This window comes from Taurulus bubalis, assembly GCF_910589615.1.
Source record: "Taurulus bubalis genome assembly, chromosome: 3".
In the NCBI taxonomy this organism is placed as follows: Eukaryota; Metazoa; Chordata; class Actinopteri; order Perciformes; family Cottidae; genus Taurulus; species Taurulus bubalis.
The window spans coordinates 22,821,150-22,847,928 of NC_136591.1; the positions used below are offsets into that span (position 1 = coordinate 22,821,150).

General features: G+C 43.5%; 1 protein-coding gene across 1 annotated transcript in view; it reads right to left on the reverse strand.

Moving 5' to 3' along the window:
* The window catches only part of epb41l2 (erythrocyte membrane protein band 4.1 like 2), a 41,922-nt gene extending 15,378 nt beyond the window's left edge, over positions 1 to 26,544 (reverse strand). Inside the window, exons 1-13 of the mRNA XM_079216028.1 lie at positions 26,456 to 26,544; positions 12,697 to 12,917; positions 12,401 to 12,586; positions 11,083 to 11,370; positions 8,549 to 8,653; positions 8,346 to 8,388; positions 4,658 to 4,733; positions 3,285 to 3,381; positions 3,061 to 3,185; positions 2,809 to 2,896; positions 1,179 to 1,331; positions 904 to 1,001; positions 309 to 481 (exon numbers count right to left, since the gene is read on the reverse strand). Coding sequence (XP_079072154.1) covers positions 309 to 481; positions 904 to 1,001; positions 1,179 to 1,331; positions 2,809 to 2,896; positions 3,061 to 3,185; positions 3,285 to 3,381; positions 4,658 to 4,733; positions 8,346 to 8,388; positions 8,549 to 8,653; positions 11,083 to 11,370; positions 12,401 to 12,586; positions 12,697 to 12,903 — 1,639 coding nt within the window. The 5' untranslated portion in view covers positions 12,904 to 12,917; positions 26,456 to 26,544. The remainder of the gene's footprint in view (positions 1 to 308; positions 482 to 903; positions 1,002 to 1,178; positions 1,332 to 2,808; positions 2,897 to 3,060; positions 3,186 to 3,284; positions 3,382 to 4,657; positions 4,734 to 8,345; positions 8,389 to 8,548; positions 8,654 to 11,082; positions 11,371 to 12,400; positions 12,587 to 12,696; positions 12,918 to 26,455) is intronic.
* Positions 26,545 to 26,779: the final 235 nt, after the last annotated feature.

Genomic DNA, 26,779 nt, shown 5'->3' on the forward strand with positions numbered 1-26,779 from the left:
TTCCATCCCTTTCTCCGTCTCTCACGGGGTGACAGGAAACACATGCTGTAGCTATTTCCTGTATCTGGTCGGACACTAGCTGTTCACATCCAGACACACACACACACACACACACACACACACACACACACACACACACACACACACACACACACACACACACACGACCCCGCTTCTATCGGCCCGTCATTCCTTCCATTCCTCTGTTTGTCTGTCGTTCCATTCATTAAATATTGTTTAAAGTGAAGCTGGAACGCCATCTTTCTGTGTCTCTTTGTGAGAAAAGTGTGTGTGTGTGTGTGTGTTACCTCCATCCAGACTGCGGCTGATACGTTTGGATGAGGTGCGTTCAAAGTTGGGTGCAGGTCGGTCGATGAGGGAGCTGGCCGTGCGGGTCTGGGCCTGGGTCCGCCCGCTGTAGCGGAACTTGGAGCCCAGAGTCAAGAAGCGGGCCTTGGTGGGTTGTTCTGGTACCGTTAACCTACGGACGAGAGGCCAAGACGGAGGGGGAAACGTTGAAGTGGGCGAGAATCTTATGACCTTTTACTTTAACGGTCACAACTACATGCAGGCAGCTCTTCCCTCAACAGGATATTGAAGCTTATTCCTTTCTTCTCTTACACACACACACACACACACAAAGCGCACACACACGCGGCAAATACAAACGCAACAGAGACGAGCACCTGGTTTATCTTTTGTGTGCGTGTATGCATTGCCCCGGGCATCATACTGGTTAAACAACCACAAGATACTCTCTCTCTCTCTCTCTCTCTCTCTCTCTCTCTCTCAACTCTCTGAGCACGATAAAGCACACATTCCTTCATTGAACGTTGCTCAAGAAGCTGTACTAGACCCCCCCCGAACTCCAGACGGGAAATCTCAGAAATGTGTAATGTTTACCTAAAGAAACTGTGATTCTCCACACAGGTTTTCCACAGCCTCTTGGCAGATCGATGGTTCTGGAGTTTGAATCCCACGGTGCTCTCAAACTGCTCCGTCTGACAAAGAAACATACAAACAAAAACAAAGATTAGGACGTTTTATCCATATACACGTACTTCGTTATATCATCACGACAGAGTACACCCCCACGTGTGAGAACAACGTTCTTTTGCGACGACGTTCTTTTGCGTCGTGCATGTATTTATAGTGTGAATGTGTGTCTGGGTGCATACCTCTCCTGGTCTGATCTTGATGTAGAAGTTGTTCCTCTTGTACGAAATCTTGAGGATCTTGGGCCAAGCAAAGCGGTTTATCCGGAGTCTGTCTTTGTAAACCAGGAGCCCGTTGGCGCACACGCCTAGCATGATGTCCACGCCCTCAGAGTCCTGTGATAGTCAAATGTATAAAAAAAAGAAGGAAAAAAAACACACATTTTATTTTGACATGAACCATTAAATCTCTGCTCATACTGTAAATCAATTGATTTTTAAAGTAGTCTGCTTAAGGTCAACAGAAACTGAATTCACTCACACACACACACATACACACACACACACACACACACACACGCACGCACGCACGCACACACACACACACTGTATTTCCGTACAACTCTAACATGGTTAGCTGACAGACTAACTCACTGACAAAGCTTTCAGGTCCAAGGCCATCTGGAAATGGTCAGGGCGGTATTGATTACACTAGTAAATTTACACAGGAAAAATCTGTAGGACTAATGGCGGATGCACTATGTTGATAATGGACAGTTGGACCGGGACACGTGGCCTCGACATGCTATCGGCTGCTCATCGATCTGGTCGAGGAACATCTCGGCACTTTGGACAAAGTGGATGCAGTCGAAGAAACAGTTTACCACTCGCCTTCTGTGAGTAAACAAGGAGTCTTCAGTGACTGCAGCGACACAGTGTCTGAAGCCAAGATAAATACATAGATACTACATCAGCATGCACAACACCGGGACCCTGAAACTGAAGCCGCTCGATGGAGCGATCCCTAATTGAATTATTTACCCCTGTGCTTTTCCTATTGTGACTCGTAAAAATGTCTCCGTGAGAAAGGTTTAGTAACATTAAACCATCCTGTATCCCAACAAGGTAAACATAATAATAATAAAGAACCACATGTATTGGGTTATATTCATTTTATTTATAAATAGTGTCTAATATGATTGGGATAATGTAGTATGCCATACAGTATTTGGAAAGGGTTCCTGTTGAAAGGGGTCATGAAACTTGCACAACGAATGAATGGCACAGGACACAAATAGAGCTGCCTCTTGAATTCCCACAACTTTGGTATGCCAGAAAAAAAAAAAGAAGAAGAAGATTTGCAACATTTGAAATGCTGGCTTTGCTGCGTCTCGTCTTTTCCCCTGGTTCTTCCCTCTGTGTTGCAAACAAGTGGAGCATGCTCTTAAATGGGACTCTGCTCTTTCTCTCTTTCAGGGATCTGTCTCCATCTCACTCTAACGTATCTCTGACTGTCGGCCATGTCTTTGTCTTCTCTGTATCCTCAATCTCACATATCCTCTCTGTCTATTTTCAGACCTCTCTCTCTCTCTCTCTCATGCATATTTCCCCCATTTTTAGTCCGTGTATTGCACAGAAAACACCCATGATGACCTGCTATCCCAGTGAGAGACTGACTGTTACCCATGGTAACGGCCTCCCAGAGTGTTTGTACAGCTGACACACACACACACACACGCACACGCACACACACACACACACACACACACACACACACACACACACACACAGTGCTAACCCCCTGATGTTCACAAAAAATGAGAAATGAGGAATGAGGAAGAGGATAGGAGAGGATTCATTCATTTATTCATACCTTGGCATGGTGCAAGTCCACCCCGTACATGGACAGCTTCTTGGCATTTTCTAGAAACTGGACATCGGCCTGCGCTGGAGTCATTCCCCTAAACACCCATAAAAGGCAAATTACTAAGTATACAGTATATGACACCACCATGGTCCCTTTACTTCACATAAACAAATCTAAAGCCAATAATGACGAGGAAAAGACACATATATACTTGTTTTTCCCAACTACTTCTCACTAAATGACCCAGTTCTCTCTGACCTGTGAGACTTGTGCAGCTCAAAAATCTTCTCCTCCATCTCTTTGTTCTGATTGGGCGCAAAGGTCAGCTGACCAACATTGTCCAGAGGCCGAGGCTGGTCGGGTTCATGGTCACCGATTTCTGCCTGCAAACCAAAAGAAGATGCATAAAACAAGAGACGCGCGAGCAGGAATAGTCGCGTGTGTGTGAAACGGACACGCTCCACAAGCGCATCCACGCATACCTGCAGTGTGTACGAGCCCAGCAGAGCGTTAGTGACAAAGGAGCACGGCAATCGTCCAGAAGCCACATCTTCACGGAGCTGCAGACACAACAGGTACCTTACAAGGGAGAAAAGGGGAAACTGTTTTTTTTTTTATTGAAACCAAGTCTACTCACAACAACAACAACCAAAACTCGTTCTCAGCCTTTTTGAGCTGAATCGTGATCATAATAAAGCCATCCACTTCCTCCTGCGAGGTCCGAGCACAGGGTCAGCTGGTGCGAATTAGACGTCTTTGTTGTCGCTGTGTTCATTTTATAGTTTCGTACAATGTGCTGGTACACTGGTTTGTTCTCCTCACCATGACATAGCCAAACTCAGATGTATAAAGTATATGTGTGTGTGTGTGTGTGTGTCAGCGAGTTGCCCGGGGGTTGTGTGGATTAACGACGAGTGTAATTTGGCCCCCTGCTGAAAACTTTTGTGGAAGAATTCATTTTGTGAATGGAGCTTCTGTGTGAATGACTAATTCAGACACTTCAGGGTGCTGTCCGCTGGAAAAAATGTCATTGAAAGTCACTTTGGTGGGACTTGATGACATGGAGGCTTAAGTCCCAGTCATCCAGTTACATGGCTTCTCTTCACTGCCTCAGGACAATAATGTATTTTACCATGTTATTCAATGAAAAGCATTACTTTCCATTCATTTATGAGATTCAGGTGTTGCTCTTGAAATAAATTACACACCTCTCGTGTTGCAGGACAAACAGTTACTGGAGCCCCACAATGCAATGCAGGTCAGTTGGCACTTTACTACGTGAGTGTATGCATGTTAGTGAGTGTGTCCTTGGTTAGCCTTTAGCTACGACCCTCCGAGAATCTGTTCGCCCCATTAGACATACACTTCGACTTAAATGCAGTGTGCTTGGAGCATGCCTGTGTATGCGTATGTGTGTGTGCATGCATATGTACAAGTATAAATGAATGAGCAATGTGCACAAAGGCAACTTGTGTCAGTTTGTTTAGTTTTTTTCTTACTTTTGTTTTGTATTGCAGGCCTGCAAGACATGCATATGAATTTTAAGAGTGAACTTTTTAAAGCAATATTTGTCATATTACCAAATGGTTAATATACCCATTGTAGAATTAGCACCACATTCTACAGTTCACCACACTTCTACAGAGCTCCTTTTAGCTCGTTGTTTTGGTTTCAAAGCCTGCAACTTTAATGTCTTCAGTTCAATCACGCTGCCCTCCTCAACCCAAGGTTTCGGTAAACATTGGTACATCTCTAACTCTAAGAAAATGGTGTTTGTGTTTGTGTGTGTTTGTGTTTGTGTGTGTGTGTGTGTGTGTGTGTGTGTGTGTGTGTGTGTGTGTGTGTGTGTGTGTACCTGGTAATGTCTTCTGTGAGCAGTGAGGGATCAGGAGGGTAGAACTTGACGTTGAATGCAAACTGCCAGTTGTTATCTGGAGAAAGAGAGATTATTGTTCAGTGTGATTTACAGCACAATTACATTACACATGTTTAATAAATACAGGGGAATTTGTATATATGAAAAACTTTATGATCATGGTTGTTTGTATTTTGCAATGCCATCCATCCCTCTGCCCGTGTGTGTGTGTGTCAGACAAAGAGAGAAGTGGTTGTGAGTAAATGCAACTAATGCAGAACAGATTTTAGACCGTACTAAGCCTGGCACACACACACACGCACACGCGCACGCACACGCACACGCACACGCACACGCACACACACACACACACACACACACACACACAGCAGCAGCAGCAGCAGCAGCAGATCTCGTATTGCATAACCTCACTCTGGCTTCATCATACCAAACAGTAATCTTTTTCATCAGCATCAGAAACAAAGACACGCAACATCCCAATAATATCTTCATCATTTAGTCATACTGTGGTTTCCTTTTGGATTTCTTCCCAATCTCCATTTGGCTCCAATGTTCCTATTCCTATTCTCATTCCTGCAGGAGGCCATTTCGCACCTTCTCCATCGCCTCCCTTTCTGCATTGCCTGGCGCCACACAACCACACGCACACGCACTCAATATAAGATGGAGATCACGTTGCCTGGAAATTTACATCCGGTAAAAGCTGACATCACATCGAGACAGTTTCCTCCTCCAAGGTCGCACACAGGCCGGCGCACATGCACACACACATCACATGCACAGACACACACTTGCACACACACACACACAGAGCCTTCACAGCTGCGTCCCAGAGGAGCAGGAAGAACGATGGACGCAGTGAAATGACATGAGAGAGTTCGGCTATCTCACTGCCATCTAACTGAGGGAAAGTGAGGCGAAAATTTTCCTTTGAACTTTTGTCGCTTAACGCACAGAAAGAGAAGATTTGGTGTGCTGACGTCCTGTCTCCGAGGCCGTCTGTGAGTATGAGTGTATGTTTAGCGGCACCTCGGCCGCACTAAGTGCTTTGGGAGTCTCTAGCGACCATTTCATCGCTCCACATGACCACGTACCACTCTTCAATCCGCCTCCCATCGCAAATAGAATATACGAACATACAGAAAAATTCACCTGTCTTTAAAGGTTATTTTCTATACAATAATAAACATGTTTTATGAAATTGATGACTTGACGATCCGATACTTAAGCTAGGCAGCTGCTGTTTGCTCTCATCACGGGCGCACCATGACAGTGACACCCAACGCTGTAAAGGTTAGTTTGACTGTGGAGAGAACATGTGTGGCTGCTGTTAAACATTAACAACAGCCACACGCTCTGGAGAGGTCGACTGCCTGGGTTGGATCCAGACCCTTAAGTCTTTCTGCTCGGCTTCCAGAGAACCCGTTCCTCGTTATCTGTCAAACCGACAACTCAGGAGAAGTGGCTCACTTGCAGGGATTCAAATGTGACTTGACTGCACAAAGCTATCATTTATATTTGGCTCCGTCGGATTCTGACAACCGAAACTTCGGATTATTGGAGTAAAGTGTGTGGATAATCGGCTCTTTTATTCTGATCAGATTTACAGCACTTTGACATGTTCTTTTTATCTCTCTCTCTCTTTTTTTTAGTAAAGCCATGATGATACCACAGACACAAAGCACAGACACAACCCAGGCGGCTTTGCTTCATAGCGAGCAGCATTGTGGGCAGCAGTCTAGACAGAACCGTCTCTCCCACAATACTAAACGACAACCTCAAGGGAATCTTATTTAGAGCCAATGTTTGTCTGAGTCATCGTCTCACAGGTGACTGCAGCGGCTCCGTTAACTCTTAGTGACACATTGTCTGTGTGTGGTGACGTAGAGGGGTGACGGCCGAGTGAGCACAGATAGTAGTCGAGAGCAGAAAGGTGTCCAACCATTTGTGTGGTGCCATTTGTGTGGTGCCATGTGTGTGTAAACACAGCGGCAGAAATATCCAACGCACATGCCATGGCCTCGCTCGCACTATAAACATTCTCAGACAGACAGAAAAATGCATACATGCAGCCAGCTGTGTACTGCTCATCCATGAACCACACAAACACACACACACACACACACACATTCTAAAATAACACTTTATGAGCCAAAATGACACGTTTTTTTCTCTTAGATGTTTTTGGCTGCGAGCTGAAGCCTGTTTTAACTTCTACTGTAAAAAGGAGAAGCGAGAAAGAAACCGCGGAAGGAAGTAAGTGAAGCTTTTCCTGAAAAAGGGAGAGAGAAAAAACAGCCCAACCACTAAAACCACAACTTCTAATTAGATACTAAACAGTCGACATGACAAACTAGAGACACAGCAACCGGATAAATCTATATTAGGGCTAGGCGATGAGTCAATATGATAATTTATCGTCTTTCAAGGAAATCATATGGTGAAGAAACTTGTCCCTCCATGTTTTTAGGATAATTAAATTAAACAGCCTACTGAACATAACATTCACAACTGATGGCGCTGCCTGCATGACAGGAAAAACAGGAGACAGGAGAATTGAGTGCTGCTTAATTTTCTGTAAAGTTTTTCAGTATTAACCTACTGATGAGGTAATCACAAGAAAAGTTAATTTTTGAATATTAATCCTTTTGAATTGCACTTTTTTTTTTTTTTTTTTTTAATTTGTGGAAAAGCTGCTCCTCAAGACTGACTTTTATTAAAGTGTTTGTCATAGATTCAGTGAGTGTGTATTCTCAGTTAAAGTTAGGTCATTTGAGTCTTTTTGAAACTACTTCTTAGTTGTTGGACTTTTTTGTTTGTGCATGAAAGCTGTTGAGTCTCTTTAAAAATGGCTGAAGATTCTGAATTGTTATCTATGTTGTAATACCTTGTGTCCTGAAGATGCACTTTTAGTTTTTAATTAAAATGCAGCTAATTAAGTGTAAAAGGGAATAGTTCCCTCTCTAGCATCGCCACCAGCTGCTTGTTTTAGTTTATTATTAAACTTGTTTTTGTGTTGGCATACATATTCTGTACTATCTCAAGTTAAAACTGCACCATCTTTTCATTAAATTAATTTGAGAAGTTGAGAATGTTCCTTGATTTGGGTCGCGGCTTGCCATTAAGGTGTGATGGTGGGTCCCGGAGCCAGAACCACTGGTTTAGACCACATCGCTCGGCCTTAATCTAAATTCTAACGAAGATACCTTTTTAATTGTTACAGACACATGCGTGTATTTAAAGAGTAATCAAAGCTTTGACTATGGTTTGTTGATCCACACACACACTTGATAGCTGTCAGGCAACAAAAGGAGAGATGCCTCGCCCCGCTTTTATAATGATCATCAGTCAATAAAGAGATGGATAAATAATGGAGCACAGTCATCACACTTTGGTAACTTCTTCCACGCTGGAAGACTGCTGTCTTCTGGTTTCTAATTTCTCGGATTTTGTTTGACTTTGTTGTGACGCTGTTTTTTTCTTCTTCCTTTAATATTAGGATACTTGACCTCTTTCATTTATTCCGTATTCATATTTAATTCATTTCCTTTCTGGCTGAGACGTTGGGGTTATTGTGTGAAACAAGCTGTTAAGGCAGGCAGAGGGAGACAGGGATGGATGGATGGAAAGTGTAAGGAAGCGAATGTGTGATTTGAAAAAAACTTACTGCGTATCTGTCTCTTGATTTCCTTAGTGGGATCTAACCAACACTGGAGAGAGAGAGAGACAGAGGTGGTGAGACACAGAGCAGGAAGACAGTTAACGTCTTGCATGATGTCACAAGACTCTATAAAGACGTCTAGAGATTCTACATGTTTACATTACCGACTTATTTGTCGTACAGTACATCCTGTGTGTGCGTGTGCATACCTTCTGTTCATGATTGTCCGTGTATGAGAGTCCAAAGTAGTCCTTCTCTATCAGGTTGAGGTGCTCACACACCTTAAAGAACAGGAACTGGCCCTTGGCGCGTTTCTGCAGTGAAAGAAGGATTCAAAACACAAAAGATTCAAGTTTGTGCATCAAAAAAAATCATTTTTAAGTTCAAATGTTATTTTGAAGCTTGAGAAATTTGTGGGAAGATGCATGGTAATGTTCCTGTTCAATCCTCTCTATCAATGCATCTCTGTTTCATTACATCTGCCCCATTATTCCGTCCCTCAATCCGTCTCTGGGCAACGCATTCCTTCATCGGCCCGCTGGGGGCTTTAGCCATAAAATCCTCCACACTCAACTATGACACACACAAACAGACAGAAGGTCAGACAGAGAGCGGGTGGAAAGTGGGAAAGAAGAAAAAAAAGATGTGAAATAATGAAATAATTGAATAACGTTCATTGCTTCTCAGTTAGTCAGCACCGCTCCAGTCTAACACTGTGCAGACACACACACATGCCCGCACACACAGAGCGGCCTCACAAACGAAGTTACAGACGGGGCAGAGAGCGTGGTGAAAGTGAAAGAAAAGAGGATGAAAGAGTGCTTTTTTCTTCTCGTCCTGGGACAGTTAAAAACATCCGCGGTATTTTCCTACACAGTCACACACTCGCAGTATAGTCTGCATTCTGAGCGCTCGAAGAATGTGACCTTTCAGGGTGCCCTGCGTCTGTGCCAGCGTGCCACTGAGCAAAGCACTACCTAAGAACAACTGTCATAAATGGTTTACAAAGTCAGGACTATTTAGATGTTAACCGTTGATCTATTCTGGACTGTACGTCTTTTCATTGCCCGTTTACTTGCTCAAAGTGTACTTCCTGTCAGCTACTGCATTAACAAATAATGGAACAGGAAATGCAAATGCAAAATAATTTTGAAGCTGTCAAGTTTGAAAAGTGGTTGAATTGCAAGATTAAGATAAACTGAATCATATAAATGTAATCGTGAAGAAAACGTGAAACCATATATGACCATATGAGGGCTCGAGAGCTGAATTACATGTAAACACGAGGCAGCAAATGCAGCTGACCCCAAAGCTACTGCGCCTCATATATGCAAACACTACTTGACTCATGTCTTAAACCCTGATGAAATTCTATGAAAGGGTACTTAAACCATGTGACACTAAAATCCCGCTGAAACCAATACTAATGAAATTCTTAGAAACAGCATTAAGAGCATGCGACACTAAGACTCTCCTTTGAAAGTAGCCGTTGAAGAGAGGCAGAAAAGGTCTGGATGAGATTTCCACCCGAGGCTTAACAACGAATGAAAAATATGCATTGAGTTATTACGCTGGAATAAACTGGATGGCATCCGTTTAACAAATAGGACGTGACAGAAGGATAGACATGACGAGTCGGAGTAGAAACTGGTGTGTGTGTGTGTGTTGGAGGCCTGCTGGGCAAAACAGAAAATGTAATCTCTGGAATGCATTGTGCATCTCTCCCTCTCCCGACCTAACTATGCCAATGTGTGGAGGGTGGGATAGATGGATGTGTGTGCATGTGTGTGCGTGTGTGTGTGTCAGGACAATAGCAGTTAATCGCACTATCAGCGTTTTCTGTTGCGAGACAAAGCAGCTACTGTTCAAACGACGGCGCGCTGTTGGGCGTTGGCACACTGTAGATGAGGGGGAAAGGTTTTCACCGTGATAAAGTTGCTAAAAACGGGAAACATCTAGACATGGCAAAGTGGAGACGGGCATGTAACCGGTAACAGTGGTGATTTTGTGCAGCTTTCCGCTGAATGTGAGGCAGTGTGGGAATGAGAAGAGGGTAACATTGAAGACATTTCGGTTCAAAACGTGTATTCTTATCTCTACATTTCTGTCTCACCAGACAAGCCCCTGTAGCCTGCTCTGCATGTATCCCCTTAACCACGCCCCAAACAATGCGAGCAGGTGCTTCTGCCATAACTGCACTTTGAGGCATCAGAGTGCAGCTTTTTGCGAGGTGTTTCACAGCCTCTCTCTCTCTCTCTCTCTCTCTCTCATATCTGATCCTATTAGCAATTACATCATTGACACAATGGCCCTCACGTGTGGCCTACATGACCGGGAAACTAAAGACGGACAATGCGTCCGTCTAAATGAAACCTCCCTTCCCACCAACATGTCTGGTGTGTGTCGGCGTCTAATCGGTCACCTGTAACTGATAGTTACAGGGACTATTTTATCTCTCACCATGACACTGTTCCAAAAAAAACATTGAAGTGGAGCGCTACATAAATGCTCTCACACATGCTGCAATTCAGCCATAACACGCTGGTTTGATCCTGTGTGGTCAGAACAGACCTGACCTCCATCCACTCTTGTCTTTCTTATCTAAACAGACGTTAAGGAAATGTGCTTTTACAATAGGCAGAGAAATTGATAAAGCAAAAGATATTCCCACATGATGCATTGTTTAACCAGTGTTCTCCTCCACGTTCTACGTTGCTTTTCAAGCGTCTCGTCGACGTCTTACCTCCACCTCGCAGGAGAAGTCGGTCCCTTCCTGGAGGGTCACGTGACACGCCATCAGCTTCATTTTGGTCTTCCTCACCAGGCGAAGAGGAGACTGGAAAATAGAGGTCTGGCCTTCTCCTTCTTTTCCTCCTCCTCGCTCTTCTTTACCTTCCACCTCCCCTTGCTGCTGCTGCTGCTCCTTCTTCTTCTCCTCCTCCTCCTCTTCTGCTCCGTCTCCCTCTGCGGTCACCCGGGTCTCCTCTGGACTTTTTTCAGCACTCTCTTCCACCTTCTCCTCCTTGGCGGGCTGGCGGAGGTCACGAGTTGCAAGAAGAAGAAGAAGAAGAAGAAGAAGAAGAAGAAGAAGAAGAAGAAGAAGAAGAAGAAGGGCAAATTATGTCAACCCACCGTTACAGTGTTCCCCACCATGTAAAAATCTACAATGTTCCTCAGTGAGCATGAGGGACGACTGGCGTTTATTTTGGCCCGATTACTGAAACGCTGATGTCACTGGGTGGGCCTGGGTGTCTTAATGTGATCACTGGATGGAACAGTTTACGTGTGTGCATGTGTATGAGGGAGAATGGCGTTGTGTGTTTGTGTGTGTGTGTCTCTCTCTCTCTCTCTCTCGGCTGAGCAGCAGTTTCAAACAGTCGGCATATGCTGCTGTGAACATTCCGTGTCCCGTTACACTTTTTGAGCATCGTGAAACAAGCTACCTGACTATTTATCTGACAGCATCTCATCCCTGGGTTTCTTATTTAATGTTAAAAACAAGTAACTTAATGAAGTCTGCGTGTCCACAACAATATTGGTTATAGTGTATATATATATATGCCAAAGAATAAGGTAAATCAAGATGCCTTATTAAAGCTCATTACCCATCTTTTCTCCACTCTATTCACAATATAATCTAGATGGTCCAGCTATTCCTTGTACATTTATTGAAAGGGATCTAATTTCTGTTGTTTATAGTCAGAAACAGAAAATTACATTAAGTTAATATTAAAAAAAAAAATAGCTACTGCTTTAAGGGGAGGTGCTTTCCTATCTATGCATTGAGTATTGTTAGCACCAGACAGTGGATGCCTTAAGTTCAAAGATTACCAAACCCTGGTCCGTGGACAAGTACCAGTTCTCAGACCATTTGCTACTGGGCCGCAAAGGAAACCATATGATTTGGCATATAAACTGAATATTAATTACATGACTTTATGCCCGATTACAGGCTATTTGATTCCTGTAAATAACCTAAAACTTGGTGTAGCCTGTGTTGTTCTTCCTCATCACTCTGGTTCCATCGGTATATTGTTACATTGTTGTATATTGACCAATACCTCAGTGTCTGCGCTGGCGGTGGAATGAGATTCTGCTTCTTTTTCTTTCACTTGCTCCGACTTCACCGCCTCCTTCTCCTCCACTTCCTCTGCGTGACCGTTCACTTCTGGAAGAGGCTCGTCCTCTTTCTGTGGCGCCTTGCTATCGTCTTCCTCTGTGGGCGGCACCTCCTTGGTCGGGGACGTCTTTATGGGTCAAAAAAAAGAAAAGAGGACAGACATTAATAACCCAACCAAAATATTAATTCGTAAAAGTTATGTTATTTTAAAACTATTGTCTATAGTAAGACTTTCACCTGGCTCTGAGACTTCTGCTTCTTAAGCCATGTTGGCAGGTATCGAGCGATTCCTTTTCCCTCTTTCCCCTCCTTCTCCTTTTCCTCTCCCTCAGCGTTGGCTACTTCCTGGGTCTCTTCCGTGGCCTTCTCCGATTGGTCCGGCTGAGCGGCCGACTCCTCGGCTTTCTCCTTCACCTCTGTCTCAGAGCCCGCTTCTGTTGTCATGGTGACACGTCAACCTGCGGAGCGAGAGGAGAAGGATGGAAGATTCCGTTAGATTTTATTTTATCACATAGTTACTAAATTTGTACTATTATTATTATTATATATACACACATATACATATTATACATATATTATGTGAGGTGTATTTCATTGGATCCTTTAAGGAAACACAATTTATTTAAATGATATTCTGTTGTTTTCATACGTTGATAATAAAAAGCATTTGTTTTGGCAACTGGCAATGTCACAGAGAGCTGGAGAAAAATCTGACTGCCCCACTGAATTTTGCACATGTATAAATATTTCATGGCACGCAACTCGAATTTTAGTCTGGAGTATCTTTTATAAATGAGCCACATGGTCCGATGTTATTTTCTTTTGAGAGCAACCAATGTTTCCCGAACTGGTAGACAAATAAAACATCTCTGGAAATACAAAGTATTTCGGTCCTTTAATCATGTCATGTGGGGAATGCAAAACACAAATATTACATATTTTAGTGTTATATAAGTTATCCGATTCTGACCATTTGGCTCGCAGCTGTTTTGCACATGAGCTCATGGCTGTTTGAAATATTAGCTCTGGGGTTTACGTCGTCAAAGGCCTACCACAAGTACACAAAAAAACACGAGTTTAGGATGTCATTATGTCACACAACGAGTTTCATCTGGGTCAACAGCTGGTTACACACACACAAAACAACAACAGAAAGAGGGGAAATTACTAAATTCTTACGATCTGAGTCATTGGTTTTACCCCGCAGCTGAGGTCAGCATCACCCGATGTTTCCCCACACACACACACACACACACACACACACACACACACACACACACACACACACACACACACACACACACACACACACACACACACACACACTTCAACCCAAATATCTTTGGCAGCGCTGTCCACACACCCTATCACGGCAACACACATAGTAATTCAGCATGACACTAATGTGTTGCTAACACTAGATGACCATGACATTGGTCTTGAGGTGAAGCTGAGGTCAGGGTAGGCAGGGTAGGTACCTATATCGGCTTTGGTCGGGGGTGTGTGTGTGTGTGTGTGTGTGTTTGGGGGGGGGGGGGGTATTGAGTGCTTCTCCATAAGCAGCTTCAGGTGGCGGGTTACGCATGACCCATACACTATTATGTCATTGTCATCCACGTTCCTTTCAATGGTTCCTGATCTTCCTTAGCCTGTTCCTCTCCCTCCGATTCTCCTGTTCATCGTCATCTGCGTTTTTCTTTTGGGCCATCTTACCACTTCTCTGACTCTCTCTTTTCTGCCCTGCCACCTTCAATAAGAACACACACACACACACACACACACACACACACACACACACACACACACACACACACACACACACAGGTGTTTAGGGAGGGGGTGGAAGTAAAAATAGAACAGTTCTCCTTACGCATGATCGGCTCATGAGTAGAGGAGGGGCGATGGATGGGGAGAGGTGTGCATGTAGGTGAATGTCAGAGAGGCTGTATAGTGCCGTGTGCGCTGGTGCAGATAAGGCGAGACAGAACACAACTGACTTGTATTTTATCAAGAGGGAATCCCGGGGACATTGCACAACAAACAGCACTCAAAAGCCCATTGGTTCCCATTAAAGACGTTCATTTGTATTCAGGTCATTTGTATTTTTAATTTTTCAGTTCTGTCCGTCAGATTCATGGAGTGAAATATCCCAGCAACTATGGAATGGATCACCTACAATTTGTTCAAGTTATTTATGATCATCTCGAGAGGATGAATTCTAACAACTTTGGTGATCCTCTTAATTTCCTTCTCATACCACCCGCAGTGGTTTGTTATGTACATTTTAGCACAAACACTGATGGTTCAAAGAGGATAACCCTTAATGACTGAATGTAATCCACGTCGAACCACCTGACCAAAGCGGAGTGTAAAACAGAGTTTTAAGTGTGCAAGAATTTGGGAAATGTCCGAGGTGTGCAGGCTGCCTTCTGCGCATGCGCAGGGAATCGCAATAAATTTTTCCGACAAGATGAATTGGTTTGCCCCTTCAGTCTTCCAAACCTGTAATAAAAAATAGGTCTGTAACTGCCTACTTAATGCAGTTCCCACTCCTCAGAGACACTGTGTTTCTCAATGGACTAGCAAGCAGTGCATCTGTGTGAGTTGGCATCAGAGTGCAGCTTTTTGCGAGGTGTTTCGTCACAGCCTCTCTCTCTCTCTCTCTCTCTCTCTCTCTCTCTCTCTCTCTCTCTCTCTCTCTCTCTCTCTCTCCAAACTCACCCTCTCCTCTCTCTCCATGTCTTTCTACCCTCCAACCTGGGGTGGCTCTTTTCTTTTTGTTCTGCACTAAATCTCTGCACTCATCTCTCTTCTCTCTCGATCCCTTTCTTCCGTGCCTCTCTTTTCAATCCCCCCTCCAATCGTTCACTCACATTATGTCCTCCTAAAACCTTCTCTGTTCCTCTTCTTCCCACAGTCCATATAAACAATACCAGAGACTATCATTACAGCCTCTCTTCATATATCCATACACATATGCACACTGAATGACCGCAGTTTCATATAAATGTGCTCAACATGCTTCCTGCAGACCAGCATCAACTCAAGTCCTGCATCAAGTTTAAGGATGGGTATCGTTTGGGTTTTTTCCGATACCGGTGCTAAACCGATACTTTTAAAACGATACCGGTGCCTAAACGGTGCCTGAACCGATACTTTTTTTTCAAATTGAACAATATATTAACTGTTTAAAGTATACTAGAAATATAAATAAATACATACAAAATGTACTTGACTTCAAACTACAGCTTCAAACCTTTTAACTTCAAACTATAAACAATATATATTTCAAAAGAACAGACAGTGTGCGCTGTGTGTGTGTGAGCGCTGGAAGCCCCGCCCCCTCGAGCCCCGCTCTGCATGCAGGCGGACAGAGAGCAGAGCAGCGAGTGCGCTCTGATCCGCGCTATTTTAATAATTGTTTTTAGCGAACGGGTACCGCGCTACCTTTTTAGTATCTATATACCGTGCAACTTTACAGAGTAGTGTAAAAAAAAGGATTTAAATTTCTCAGGCACCGGAAGGAAGCACCGAAATCTGCGTTGCTTTTCGGTCCGGTAGGTACCGGACGTGTTGGAACCGGTACCCAACCCTAATCAAGTTATTGTATAAATGGTGTGTTATTCATAGATTTTACAGTCAAATAGCAGCGTTCAAGTAGTCCAAATAATCCAGAAAGAAACCAGCAGACTCAAGATAAACACAAACTGGAGACACACAGCTGGTCCAACCAGTTGATTTAGACAAGGTGTTTCTGCGTTTGTTTACATACTTTTTTTCCCTCCTGATTCAACAACACTTATCTTTCTCTCCCTCCGTTTCTTTCAGTTTGCATATCTCACACTTCTTCCGTCATCTGATCATGACCTATAATCTTACATATTTGCTGGCTACTTGCCTCTTGAAAGCAGCTTATCTGCATTTATTTTAGTTTAAGATGGTATTCTTAATAATTTTATTATCTGCTTAACTCAAAATCTGTTTATGATGATGATGATGTTTTCTTGACCTGCTGCAAGTATTCGATGAACACCTGTTGCACATGACTGCCGGAGCGAAGATAAAAAATGAACTTATGCGGGTGATGACATCGACTGGACCGTTAAAACTTCCCCTCAGAACACAGCTCCTTCAGCCTTTACTTATGCACTACACAATAACACAAAATCCAGTTTTTCAACATCTGTGACTATTTTTCAAATTAATGGTTGAAGGAAATTAACTAATGGCCTTACCTATCTGTCTGTTGCTCTCTCTCTCTCTCCTTTCCTTTTGTCTCTTCTTCTCGCCTCCTGTTTCCTTTGTATTTGTCCTCACTTTCTTCAACTCTTTTCGCCTCTATCTGCCTCTTCCTTCCCTTCCCACCTCTTAGCAATAGCCTGCCCTACAAACCCTCATTGCCATTTTCTCTCTTCCATCCTCCCTTGGAGCTCTGCGTTTGCTCCCCTCGGGACTATCGCTCGGAGAAACAAGGGCAGGGAAACAGAGGGGGGAAGAGGTTGGGGGCGGAGATGGTGAAGGAGTGTGTGAAAGAGAGGAGCAGAGTGGAAGCAAACGGGGAGAGTGCAGGAGGAAGAGAAGAGGTGAAACATGGACGAGGAAGGAGAGCGAGAGATCACACCCACTGGGCCATATTACTAATGACCACTAGCATCGACGATCAGCAACCCTTCAGAGGATCTCTACAACACTCTTACCTCACAGTCTTGGCCTGCGATATTCTGCAATTACATTCTTTTGCGGAAAGAAAACCTGAATTTTTTTGAAGAAATTCAAATTAAACACAGACCTGTCCGCCCATCTATTAAAAAAAAAACTTTTTTACTGCATTCCACACAAACACTTACGCTCTCCCGCTTACAACTTTATCGCCGTCTGTCTGGGTTTAACCGGTTGTTGGCGCAGCAACAACAACAACAACTTCCCGACAAGGTCTGTGGCCGAAGGGATGCAATTTTATGGACAGGGCAGACACAGGGAGCAAAGTCGAGTGCAAAAGTCAAGAAATGGTGCGAAAATGAAAAAGTCAATTTACTGGCTTTAAATGGTTTTCACATTTGTATTCTGTTACTAGCTGATGAAGCCGATGTGACAACTCTCGGCCTAATAAATAAAACAATACATCCGCACACCTCGCTATAAAGGGGCAAGAAGAGGGGTGGGTGTGTGTGAGTGGGAGGGGAGGAACCGTTTCCCTGGCAACGACATGCATGGCCTACAACAATAAATCCCCATGGAGACAAGAGATTACCACAGCAAAAAATACAGATTAGTGGATGAGCGTGGAAGTGACAATAGAGATTATACTGTGCCTAAACCCATTTCAGACCACATCCGATTTACAGCAGATATTACGTGCTGGTCCTACAGGAACTACACCCATTCCTTTCTTCCTTCCCTCCCTCCCTCATCTCATTCTTGCTGATGCACCACACCCACTAGAAACGGTCCTTGGTTTACAACCCATTAGTGATATTTTGTGATACTTGTATCCATCCGCTGCAGCTAGTAGCCACTAGCCAAGAATCTAGTACTCAATCCTCTCCATCAAGACCATCAAGGGAGGAACCACTATAACCACTTCACAAAGTACCAGATGGAGAGAGCAGCAAACATATCCTACATTGCTTAGATTCTGACAAGATGTAATTTCTAACCGCAGTCCCATCTATAAAGGCTCTGATTGGTTGTTGTTTTTCCAGAAGAGGAAACAGACATTCGGTCAACAAAAACCTCCTCCAACCTGCCTTGTGTGTGAAAGTAGTAAATGGTATTTTTATACCATAACATTACAAATTCTTACACAAGATGTCTTTTTACACTGTGCAGTGTGGACTCTGCAAATTGTCTCTACCATACATGTCATACACACACAAATACACACACACAAATGTAAAAAAAAACACAAACTGCTAAATTAAAACCTTCAGTTTTGAAACCAACAGCAAAAATACTTCCTGTAAAGCTTTTGTAATGCAAAACAATCACTTCTTGCTGTCGATGTGGATATCATTAGTTGCCGTTTGTTTGTGTCGCTCCACAGTTCACTTGTTAAACATTAAGTGTTTTAATTGAGCCACGAAGGTTGTTTCTGGCAGCTGGTGTCCACTGAGCTCCAATGAATTAAGGATCGAAAAAAAAAAAAATCAATCGGCCGTCATTTAGGTGGGACAACTTAATTCAAAATCCAATCCAGCAGATCGCAAATGGTAATAGGGTGCAACAGTAAGACATAGCTTCCATATATTGTAATTACATGCTAACACAGCTGAAAGAGGCTGAACCTCCTTGTGATGAACATTAGTTATAGTAACCTAAAGAGCTGAATTGAGCATGCTGGTGGTGAAGAATAAAACTCAAATGGGTTTTACTGCTGTATAGTTTTGCAGCTGACAACAGCAGCTATGAGCATAGAGTAATAACACGGTAATAAACGGCATCCCGAAATGCCGAAACACTGACGAGCGAACAGCTTTTCCAACTGTTTCGGGTTTGGTTTTGAAATAACCACACGCGTACACGCAGGGTGCAGAATCCTAATCTGTGCTGTTCTCTTCTACGATCTGTCCATCTGTCACGCGATGACACATACGCACATCCAGATATACCAAACACACACACACACACACAAACACACAAACTCATAATCAGAGAATCACTTATGAGCATGCTGGCCCTGCGATCGCATTGTCAATCGCACGACAAACACATGCGCAAGTTTACACACACAAACACGCAGACTGTTGGTGTGAAAATGTTGAACATGCCTCTGTCCCCTTTACACTGCACTCTGACCCTCAAACTGAGGATTACACAGAGGATAATCCCTGTGTAGGTTTGTGTGTCTGTCTGCTTGTCTGCCTGTCGATCCATTCATCCCTCTCTGTCTGTCTCTCCCAGCTACACCTGATATCAACGCTTCAAAAAGGAGACACGCGATGACACAAACCTGTGTCTCTTTGCTGCCTTCAGTTTGAGCTAAGCTTAAATGACTGGTCAGCTCATGAGGTATGCTTAAAGGACCAATACCATGTCATTACGTTTGTTACCGTGTTATTACTGTCCGTTCATAACTGCTAGTGTCAGCTGCAAAACTATATGGTAGTAAAACCATTTGAGTTTTACTCTTCAACACCAGCATGCTCAATTCAGCTCTTTAGGTTACTATAACTAATGTTTATCCCGTTACCAAAGTGGTTCAGCTTCATAAAGTAGCATGTCATTTAATTATATTGTCTGGATGTCTCACTGTTACACCATATTACCATATTTTACTTTCAATTTGCTAATGCTTTTAGTGCCAAGCAGAGAAAACAATCAACCAATTGAATTTTGCATTATTTGTAAGAAACATGGAATGCGTTTGTGGGAAATGTAGGATGGTGAAAATGCAGAAAGAAAGAGCAAAACAAAAACATACTAAGGTATATATATATATATATATATATATATATATATATATATATATATATATATATATATATATATATGAACCCTTCTAGTGTTATAAGTATCTCTCTCTATTTCTGTGTGTATGCGAGAAGAATGGGTTAGCTCATAACTACTATTGTTAGCCGCTAAACTCCCCTATTCAGCGATTAAAGCAGTCAGGCGCAAGTGCCCCTGTCTGTGTGAATGTGCGTGTATCGTGTGTGTTTGGCATGGGTGTGTGCATGGGTGTGTGTGCGTGTGTGTGTGAGAGAGTAGGTGTCTCTGGGAGAGAGAGACAAAGAGCTAAAGTATGGGTGGATCACACGAGTGCACATGAGATGAGATACAGTTAGCTGTGTGTGTGCGCATGTGTGCATGTGCGTAAGAGAGGGAGGGAGTGAAATAGACGGGAAAGAAAAGAGGAGGAAAGCAGGTATTAGATGGGAGGAGACAAAGAGAGAGCGAACTTGTGGTGAAGGCGCACAGCCCTATCGGTCTCTCTGCTGCAGCAGCAGCAGCAGCAGCACAGGGTGTGGTGTTGCTATGGCAACCCACATCCCATAGAGGCCGGTAACAACAGGTGCCTTGGCAAAACAAATGACTTCATGAGGCACGGAGGCTCATTATCACAGCTGTCCCGGTGAGGCAAGTTGACACACACAAGGGGAATAACATCCTACTCCGCTGGCACAGACGGAGGGAGACGTTTCAAATCTGCCCCACAGTTAAGGTCACATGTTAACTCACCGCGTAACAAGATTATGTTTATAGCTGCATCATAAGATACAATGTAGCAAGCTCGTTCAGTAGCACTTGTTCTGCATTGATTCATTAGTGAAAATGTAATGTTTCCCCCCCCCCCCCCCACCCCCCCCCCCCCCACACACACACACACACACACACACACACACACACACACACACACACACACACACACACACACACAATAAATTTAGCTAAACTACTAACCTTAACCCCTGAATCTAAAATTAGGCGTTCCCCTTGTGGACGCCATAGGATGTCCTCATTTTCAGAACATCATCCTGTTTTTTTTCAATTACCACGAGGAAACGCCGCCTCTAAAGTCCGGAAAAAACGCTGCGATGTTGTTGAACTATGTAGCAGCAGCCCGGCTCTTCTAAATAGGTCATTGACAAGACAAGACGAGACAGACGGTTTAGGCGGCCCCCGTATCAGTTAATCCCAGACCAGTGACCTCTGACCCTCACAACTAGGAAATGGGAAGTGTGGCAAAGGGGCAATTTTCAAAACCCGGCTCCTATTTCACTCGGTTTTATCTCAAACTTTATGTCAATTCTTATTTTTAGCGTGTGCATTTCTCTCTCTCTCGTTAAGAGACTGTCAACATAAAAACAGGAAGTGACAAGAGTGTAAAACATCCGTAGAATTGTGTTGTTGCATTTCTCTCGCTGCCTCTGAACTTCTTCTGTTTAAAACAAGTTTTTCCCACACACAGGGAGCCAGAGTTCCACACCCACTCCTAGTTAGCATCTGCTCAATGATCTCCTCTAACTTAATAGGTATTCCCATAGTTTAGACCTGTGGGAAACACTGACCCCCTCATACACAAACACACATTTCACCAGCTTCGTTACACTCTTTCAAAGACAATCGACAAACTTCAGATCTTCCCAAAGGCTGCTAATGAGAACCAGTTCACTGGTCCCCCTTAACCCTCTTGCCCAAGACACTCCTCTCCTCTCCTCTCACTTCCGTTTCCCCCTCCCCATCATCCCTTACTCTTTATCACTCTGCCCCTGCTATCCCACCTCCTCTTCTGACTTTTATCACAAGCCACAAAATGAAAGAATGAATCTTTCAGTTGTGTAGATTTTGATGAAAACCCGACCGTCTCACCTTCTGATTCCCAACCTTTGTCGCCACACTATGAAACGATCAGTTAGCAAGTATTTAGAGCACAATATTATCCTTTATTATGCTGATATAAACCTCTGTTTCTCCCTAAGATGTGGCTTTTAAAAGATGAAGGCATTCGCCCCGTCCTGCCTCTCTGCGAGAATGTGACCCCTCCTTTGCTGATTAATCTGTTTTTAACTGCGCTTGGCACCCTGCCAAAGCCACGGGCCCATGCTCTCTCTCTCTTTTTTATTATATCGCCTCTTTCAAAGCTGTGCACTCTCTATCCCCCTCTGATGTGAAATGTTGCCTTTCAACACAAGGATTTTCTATTCTCCTCTAAAAGAACAAACAAAAAGAAGAAAGAAAAGACTGCTAATCTCCACAAACATACAATCAAACTCCACTAAGCTGTTTTTTTTTGTTCAACGCAATTAAGTTAACACCGATACATAACTTAAAGTCAACAGGTCTTTTTGTACCATCTATACTTTTGGCATTTAGCTGACCCTCTTCCCCAGAAACCTCCCACTCCCTCTCTGTCCCCTCCATCACACACTACGTCTCCATCCCCCCTCTCACTGTCTCCGTGGCTGTAATAAGCTGAACATTGCATTAGAGTTTCCATTCATCCGTGCCTTTCTGATCTTCTCTGCGTGAATGTGAGCCCTGTGGTGCCTGCTGGCCGAACGCTAGAGGCCAATACCCGCTGGTCACGGCTGACTGCCACGCTGTAGAATATGTCCACCTTTAGTAATTGTTGCGACTGACCCGATGTCACGGGAATCATGGGGGGGAGGAAATGAATGCTCTGATTTGGGGAAAAAACACCTTGAAATACTAGAAAGGCAAAAAGAAAAGAGGAACACTGGAGCCAAAGATTCAGGAAGAAACATTCGGGACAGTTAAGTCAAGTTTCCTCTGTCTAGTGCACATTTAAAAAAAAAAAACTGTCGGTGCTCAATCTGATGTGGGACAGTAGGGCATCTGTGTGTGTCTGAGTTGATGTGACGTGTTGTGCTCCTGTTGAACCGACAGGGTCATGATAAACACACACACACACACACACACACACACACACACACACACACACACACACAGGGATGTTCCCATAGCCTTTCCGAATGGTTAAGCAATATCTCTCACTCTCTCCGTCGCTCTCACTCAATCTCTCTTTCTCCTCTTGTGTCCGACTCTTACTCACTTCCTCTCTGCGACCATCAGTATTCCCTTCTCCCTCATTGTGTCACTCCACCTCTATTTTTTTGTTGTGTCTCTCTACCTTGCTCTTCAACCCTTCACAAGGTGAGACAAAAAGGTACAAATGGAGTACTGCACACGTGCATTTGTTGCGTTTCCCTTTAACGCAGAGGTGGCAACAAAACGAAAAACTGCAACGAAGTTATAAAACATGAAATGTGAAAATAAAAGAAGCCCGAGTCAGTTTACGATCACTGATCACAGTTGTTTTAGGAGTGTAAAAAAAAAAAAGCTGTCATCAGCTGTACTTTCACATTGGTTTCTTTGTTGTCCGAGATTTTAAATCAATCTCTAGAGCTCCGACAGCAAAGTTTTGTGCAAAAGGGAAAACCTGAATTTCATAAAACCCACAGATCATTTTTTTGGGGAGGATGAGGGTTTGGCATGACAACGCCGATATTGAGAGGAGAGAGAGAAAAGGAAATGGTGCACTCATTCTGACGAACTGACACTTAGTCCCAGCTCCACTTAATGAGCAGATTCTCCCACCAGAACAACCAATTAAGGCCGACTCATTAGTGGGTTCGACAGAGCCGCCACTGTTCTGCACATCCTGTACAGTCTGAGAATGAACATGGCACTGATGATTATAGATACACTGTACAGACACACACACACATACACACAGAGAGAGAGAAAGAGAGAGAGAGAGAGAGAGAAAGAGAGAGAGAGAGAGAGAGAGAGAGAGAGAGAGAGAGAGAGAGAAGGAGGGCTGATGGGGAAAATATCACCAGAGTGACAGGCGACTTCTGGGTTTCTCTTGTGGCTTACCAAACCAAGGGTTCTACCCGCTCACACAATATTGAGTAGAACATTTTCCAATGCAAATTATTTATTCTATGTGGCTTTATATCATGCAAGCTATAAACTTTACTGGAGGTGAGGTTTTGTTTTTTTCTTGCACTTAACTGCAAATTCACCTGCGCTAAATAACCTGTAACACAATACAAAACTCACACACAATGGCACTGCTGAAAATAATACCTTAGTGAAGCATGTGACGTACAAATGCTGTAAAGACTTTGCAGAGAGAGAGATGTGTGTTAAATTAACACTCTTAATTTGATCGGTGGGAACATATTTATAACACCAAAAGAAAGTAGGGGTAAAACAATGTGTTAGATCCAAGAGTCAGTTTGTTTAAAAGAAAAATGATAAAATGTAAACGACAATGAAATAAAAGCAACCATAAAACTGACTAAGTCGCTCATGAGCGTACTGTAGCCGGCTGGCCGGGTGGATGATGAGTCCGTTATGTAACTTCAATTCCACGGGGTTTCCACTCTGCTCTCAGGGGAGGTTTAAGTGGCATCGGGTTTGAGCAGAAAGATTATGGTCTCGTCACCATAACCAAACCGACATATAGAGATGGGTTAACATGGAAAACAAAAGATCACATGTATGGAAATCCCTCTGCTGTCTAGTTTATGTCTATCACATGAGAAAGTCAAACCTCTGTCAAAAAGGGAGCTGGGGGGGTCTTTAGCATCCTTGTGTGTTTTGGAAGACATTCATTCGAGGGAAAATGTGACCTGGTGATGGCTTTTGTGCTCATTATTCATCAGAATGGTTACAATGACACACAATAAAGCATGAAAAGACACGTTTCCTATTTCTGAATCCCACATGCACCGATAAAGTCCTTGACATTGTGCCTACACCCAGACGTACTCCATTTCCATCTAACCTACCTTCCTTTCCCTCAGAGGAGAAAAGAGAAGAAGGCCAAAGCAGAGTTGTGCTGATTAAAGTGATGAGTAGTTGGAGACACACACACACACACACACACACACACACACACACACACACACACACACACACAGACAGACACAGAGATTAAAAGAGTGATTGTTGGTAGGATCACGCTGTTCTCAGTCATGGTGATGCTGCAGCACACATCGACCACTGAACTGCACCTATATATAAATATATATATGAAAGGAGATAAAAAGGTAACAGAAATAGCTTTGACGAGGACTAACGAATGGCATCGAGTCCGACATTGTGGCACCTCGCAGACATCGGTTAATTCATCAGAATTGAATTTGGTTAATGTGACAGATGTGTTTGCCAAGTGCCACTGACTTTTTTGGACGTCAGCACAATCTCGGCTCAATCCAATGTGTGTGTGTGTGTCTGTCTGTCAGTTGGTCGGCCTGCCCGCCTGTCTGTCTGCCTGTGAACTACTTGAACCTTTGCCACCTGTCAAACAAACTTCTGAGGCTGGGAAATACACACACACACACACCGTCCTGTATGTACACACACGTTTCTGTCGGCGGACAAATAGTAGTGAGAGTATATGGCAAGAAAGTAAGTCACGTTTAAATAGAAACGGTGGTGCAGTGAAGGGCAGACCTACCAAAACTGAAAGGAAAGTCAATTCTAGGAGGATTTTAAAGCCCTTTTAGGCCATTAAATTTTTATTTTTATTAAAGACATTTTTACAATTATCGTATTTGACTCTGATAAATTGGTATGGCATTTCCTCAAGCTTGAAATTTTACCAACAAGATACATTACAGATTAATTACTATTTGATAATGCTATTCCACAAATACATAAATTGGTGCGGATGCTCGGAATATCTCGAGGATGAACCCCATATTCAGAATTCATATTCAGTAACCACACAACAGGACTGCATTTCCCAGACATCTTTGTGAACCAATTTCCAAAATGAAACCATATGAAACCAATCCTTTGATATCTGTAAAAGGTGTGTGTGGGGGGGCACTACCTGGTTTACAAGGGGATGGGCCACACGACATAAACAATAAAAACTGCATAAAATAAAATGTTGTCGTTGTTCTCAGCGGCTTTGATGCCTTCAAACAACCATCTGCGACTTGTAAACTCAAGAGGGAGGAAACGGAGACACGGAGACGTTTGAATCGTCTTTAAACGCGACGTTTACGTGCTTAGAGGAAGCAACCACCGACGTTAAGCTACCGTGACTCACTCAACACCAGGAAATACAAACCACCACCAGTAACTAAAAAACACACACACTTTTTAAACATGTTCACGCGGGCTTAACGTTGAGCTCCGTTAAATACTGTGACGCCGACCACATGACGCTCACCCGGGCGGGACGTGAGCGTAGTTTAGGTGATGATAACAGCGAAGGAGATGAAGAGGCGCCATGAAGAGCCTTAACGCCACATTGAAGGTACGACTGCGGTTGCAGATAAATAACGGATTTCATTTGGGAAACGTGCGGTTTTGCTTGGACCGTTTACCGGAAAATACTGCTTCCGATTCCTGCGCTTGTTCGTGCAGGTTGACCACCTAACTAACTACATATACACCGCAACAAAATAGACGTCATAAAACGTTGGATATCCGGGGGGGAAGCATTGAAGCAGTCGCTAATATAGATATCACGTGTTTTTTTTTTTTTAAAGGTGGTAAAATTAAACGTTACCTGTTGGGGTTTTCAACGATGCGTGTGGGGAACTTTTCCAAACGTGGCCTCTCACTCCGTTCTCCTCCCAAAAATAACCTACGTCCCACTATCTCAACCTCCAAAAAATCTCCAATACAGTCCACACCGAAAATCTGGCGAGGGCTCAAAGCAAGACGTGTCCATCATCCTCAAGACCCGCCCCTTACAGTTAAAAACATCTTTTAGCGGCCTCTCATTGGCTCAAAGGGGACACTGTATTAGATCCTGAGATGTGATTGGTCACCCGTGTTGTCCATTCGCGTTGGAGGGACGTTCGAGGCAGATGTGGCAGTGCTATTTTGG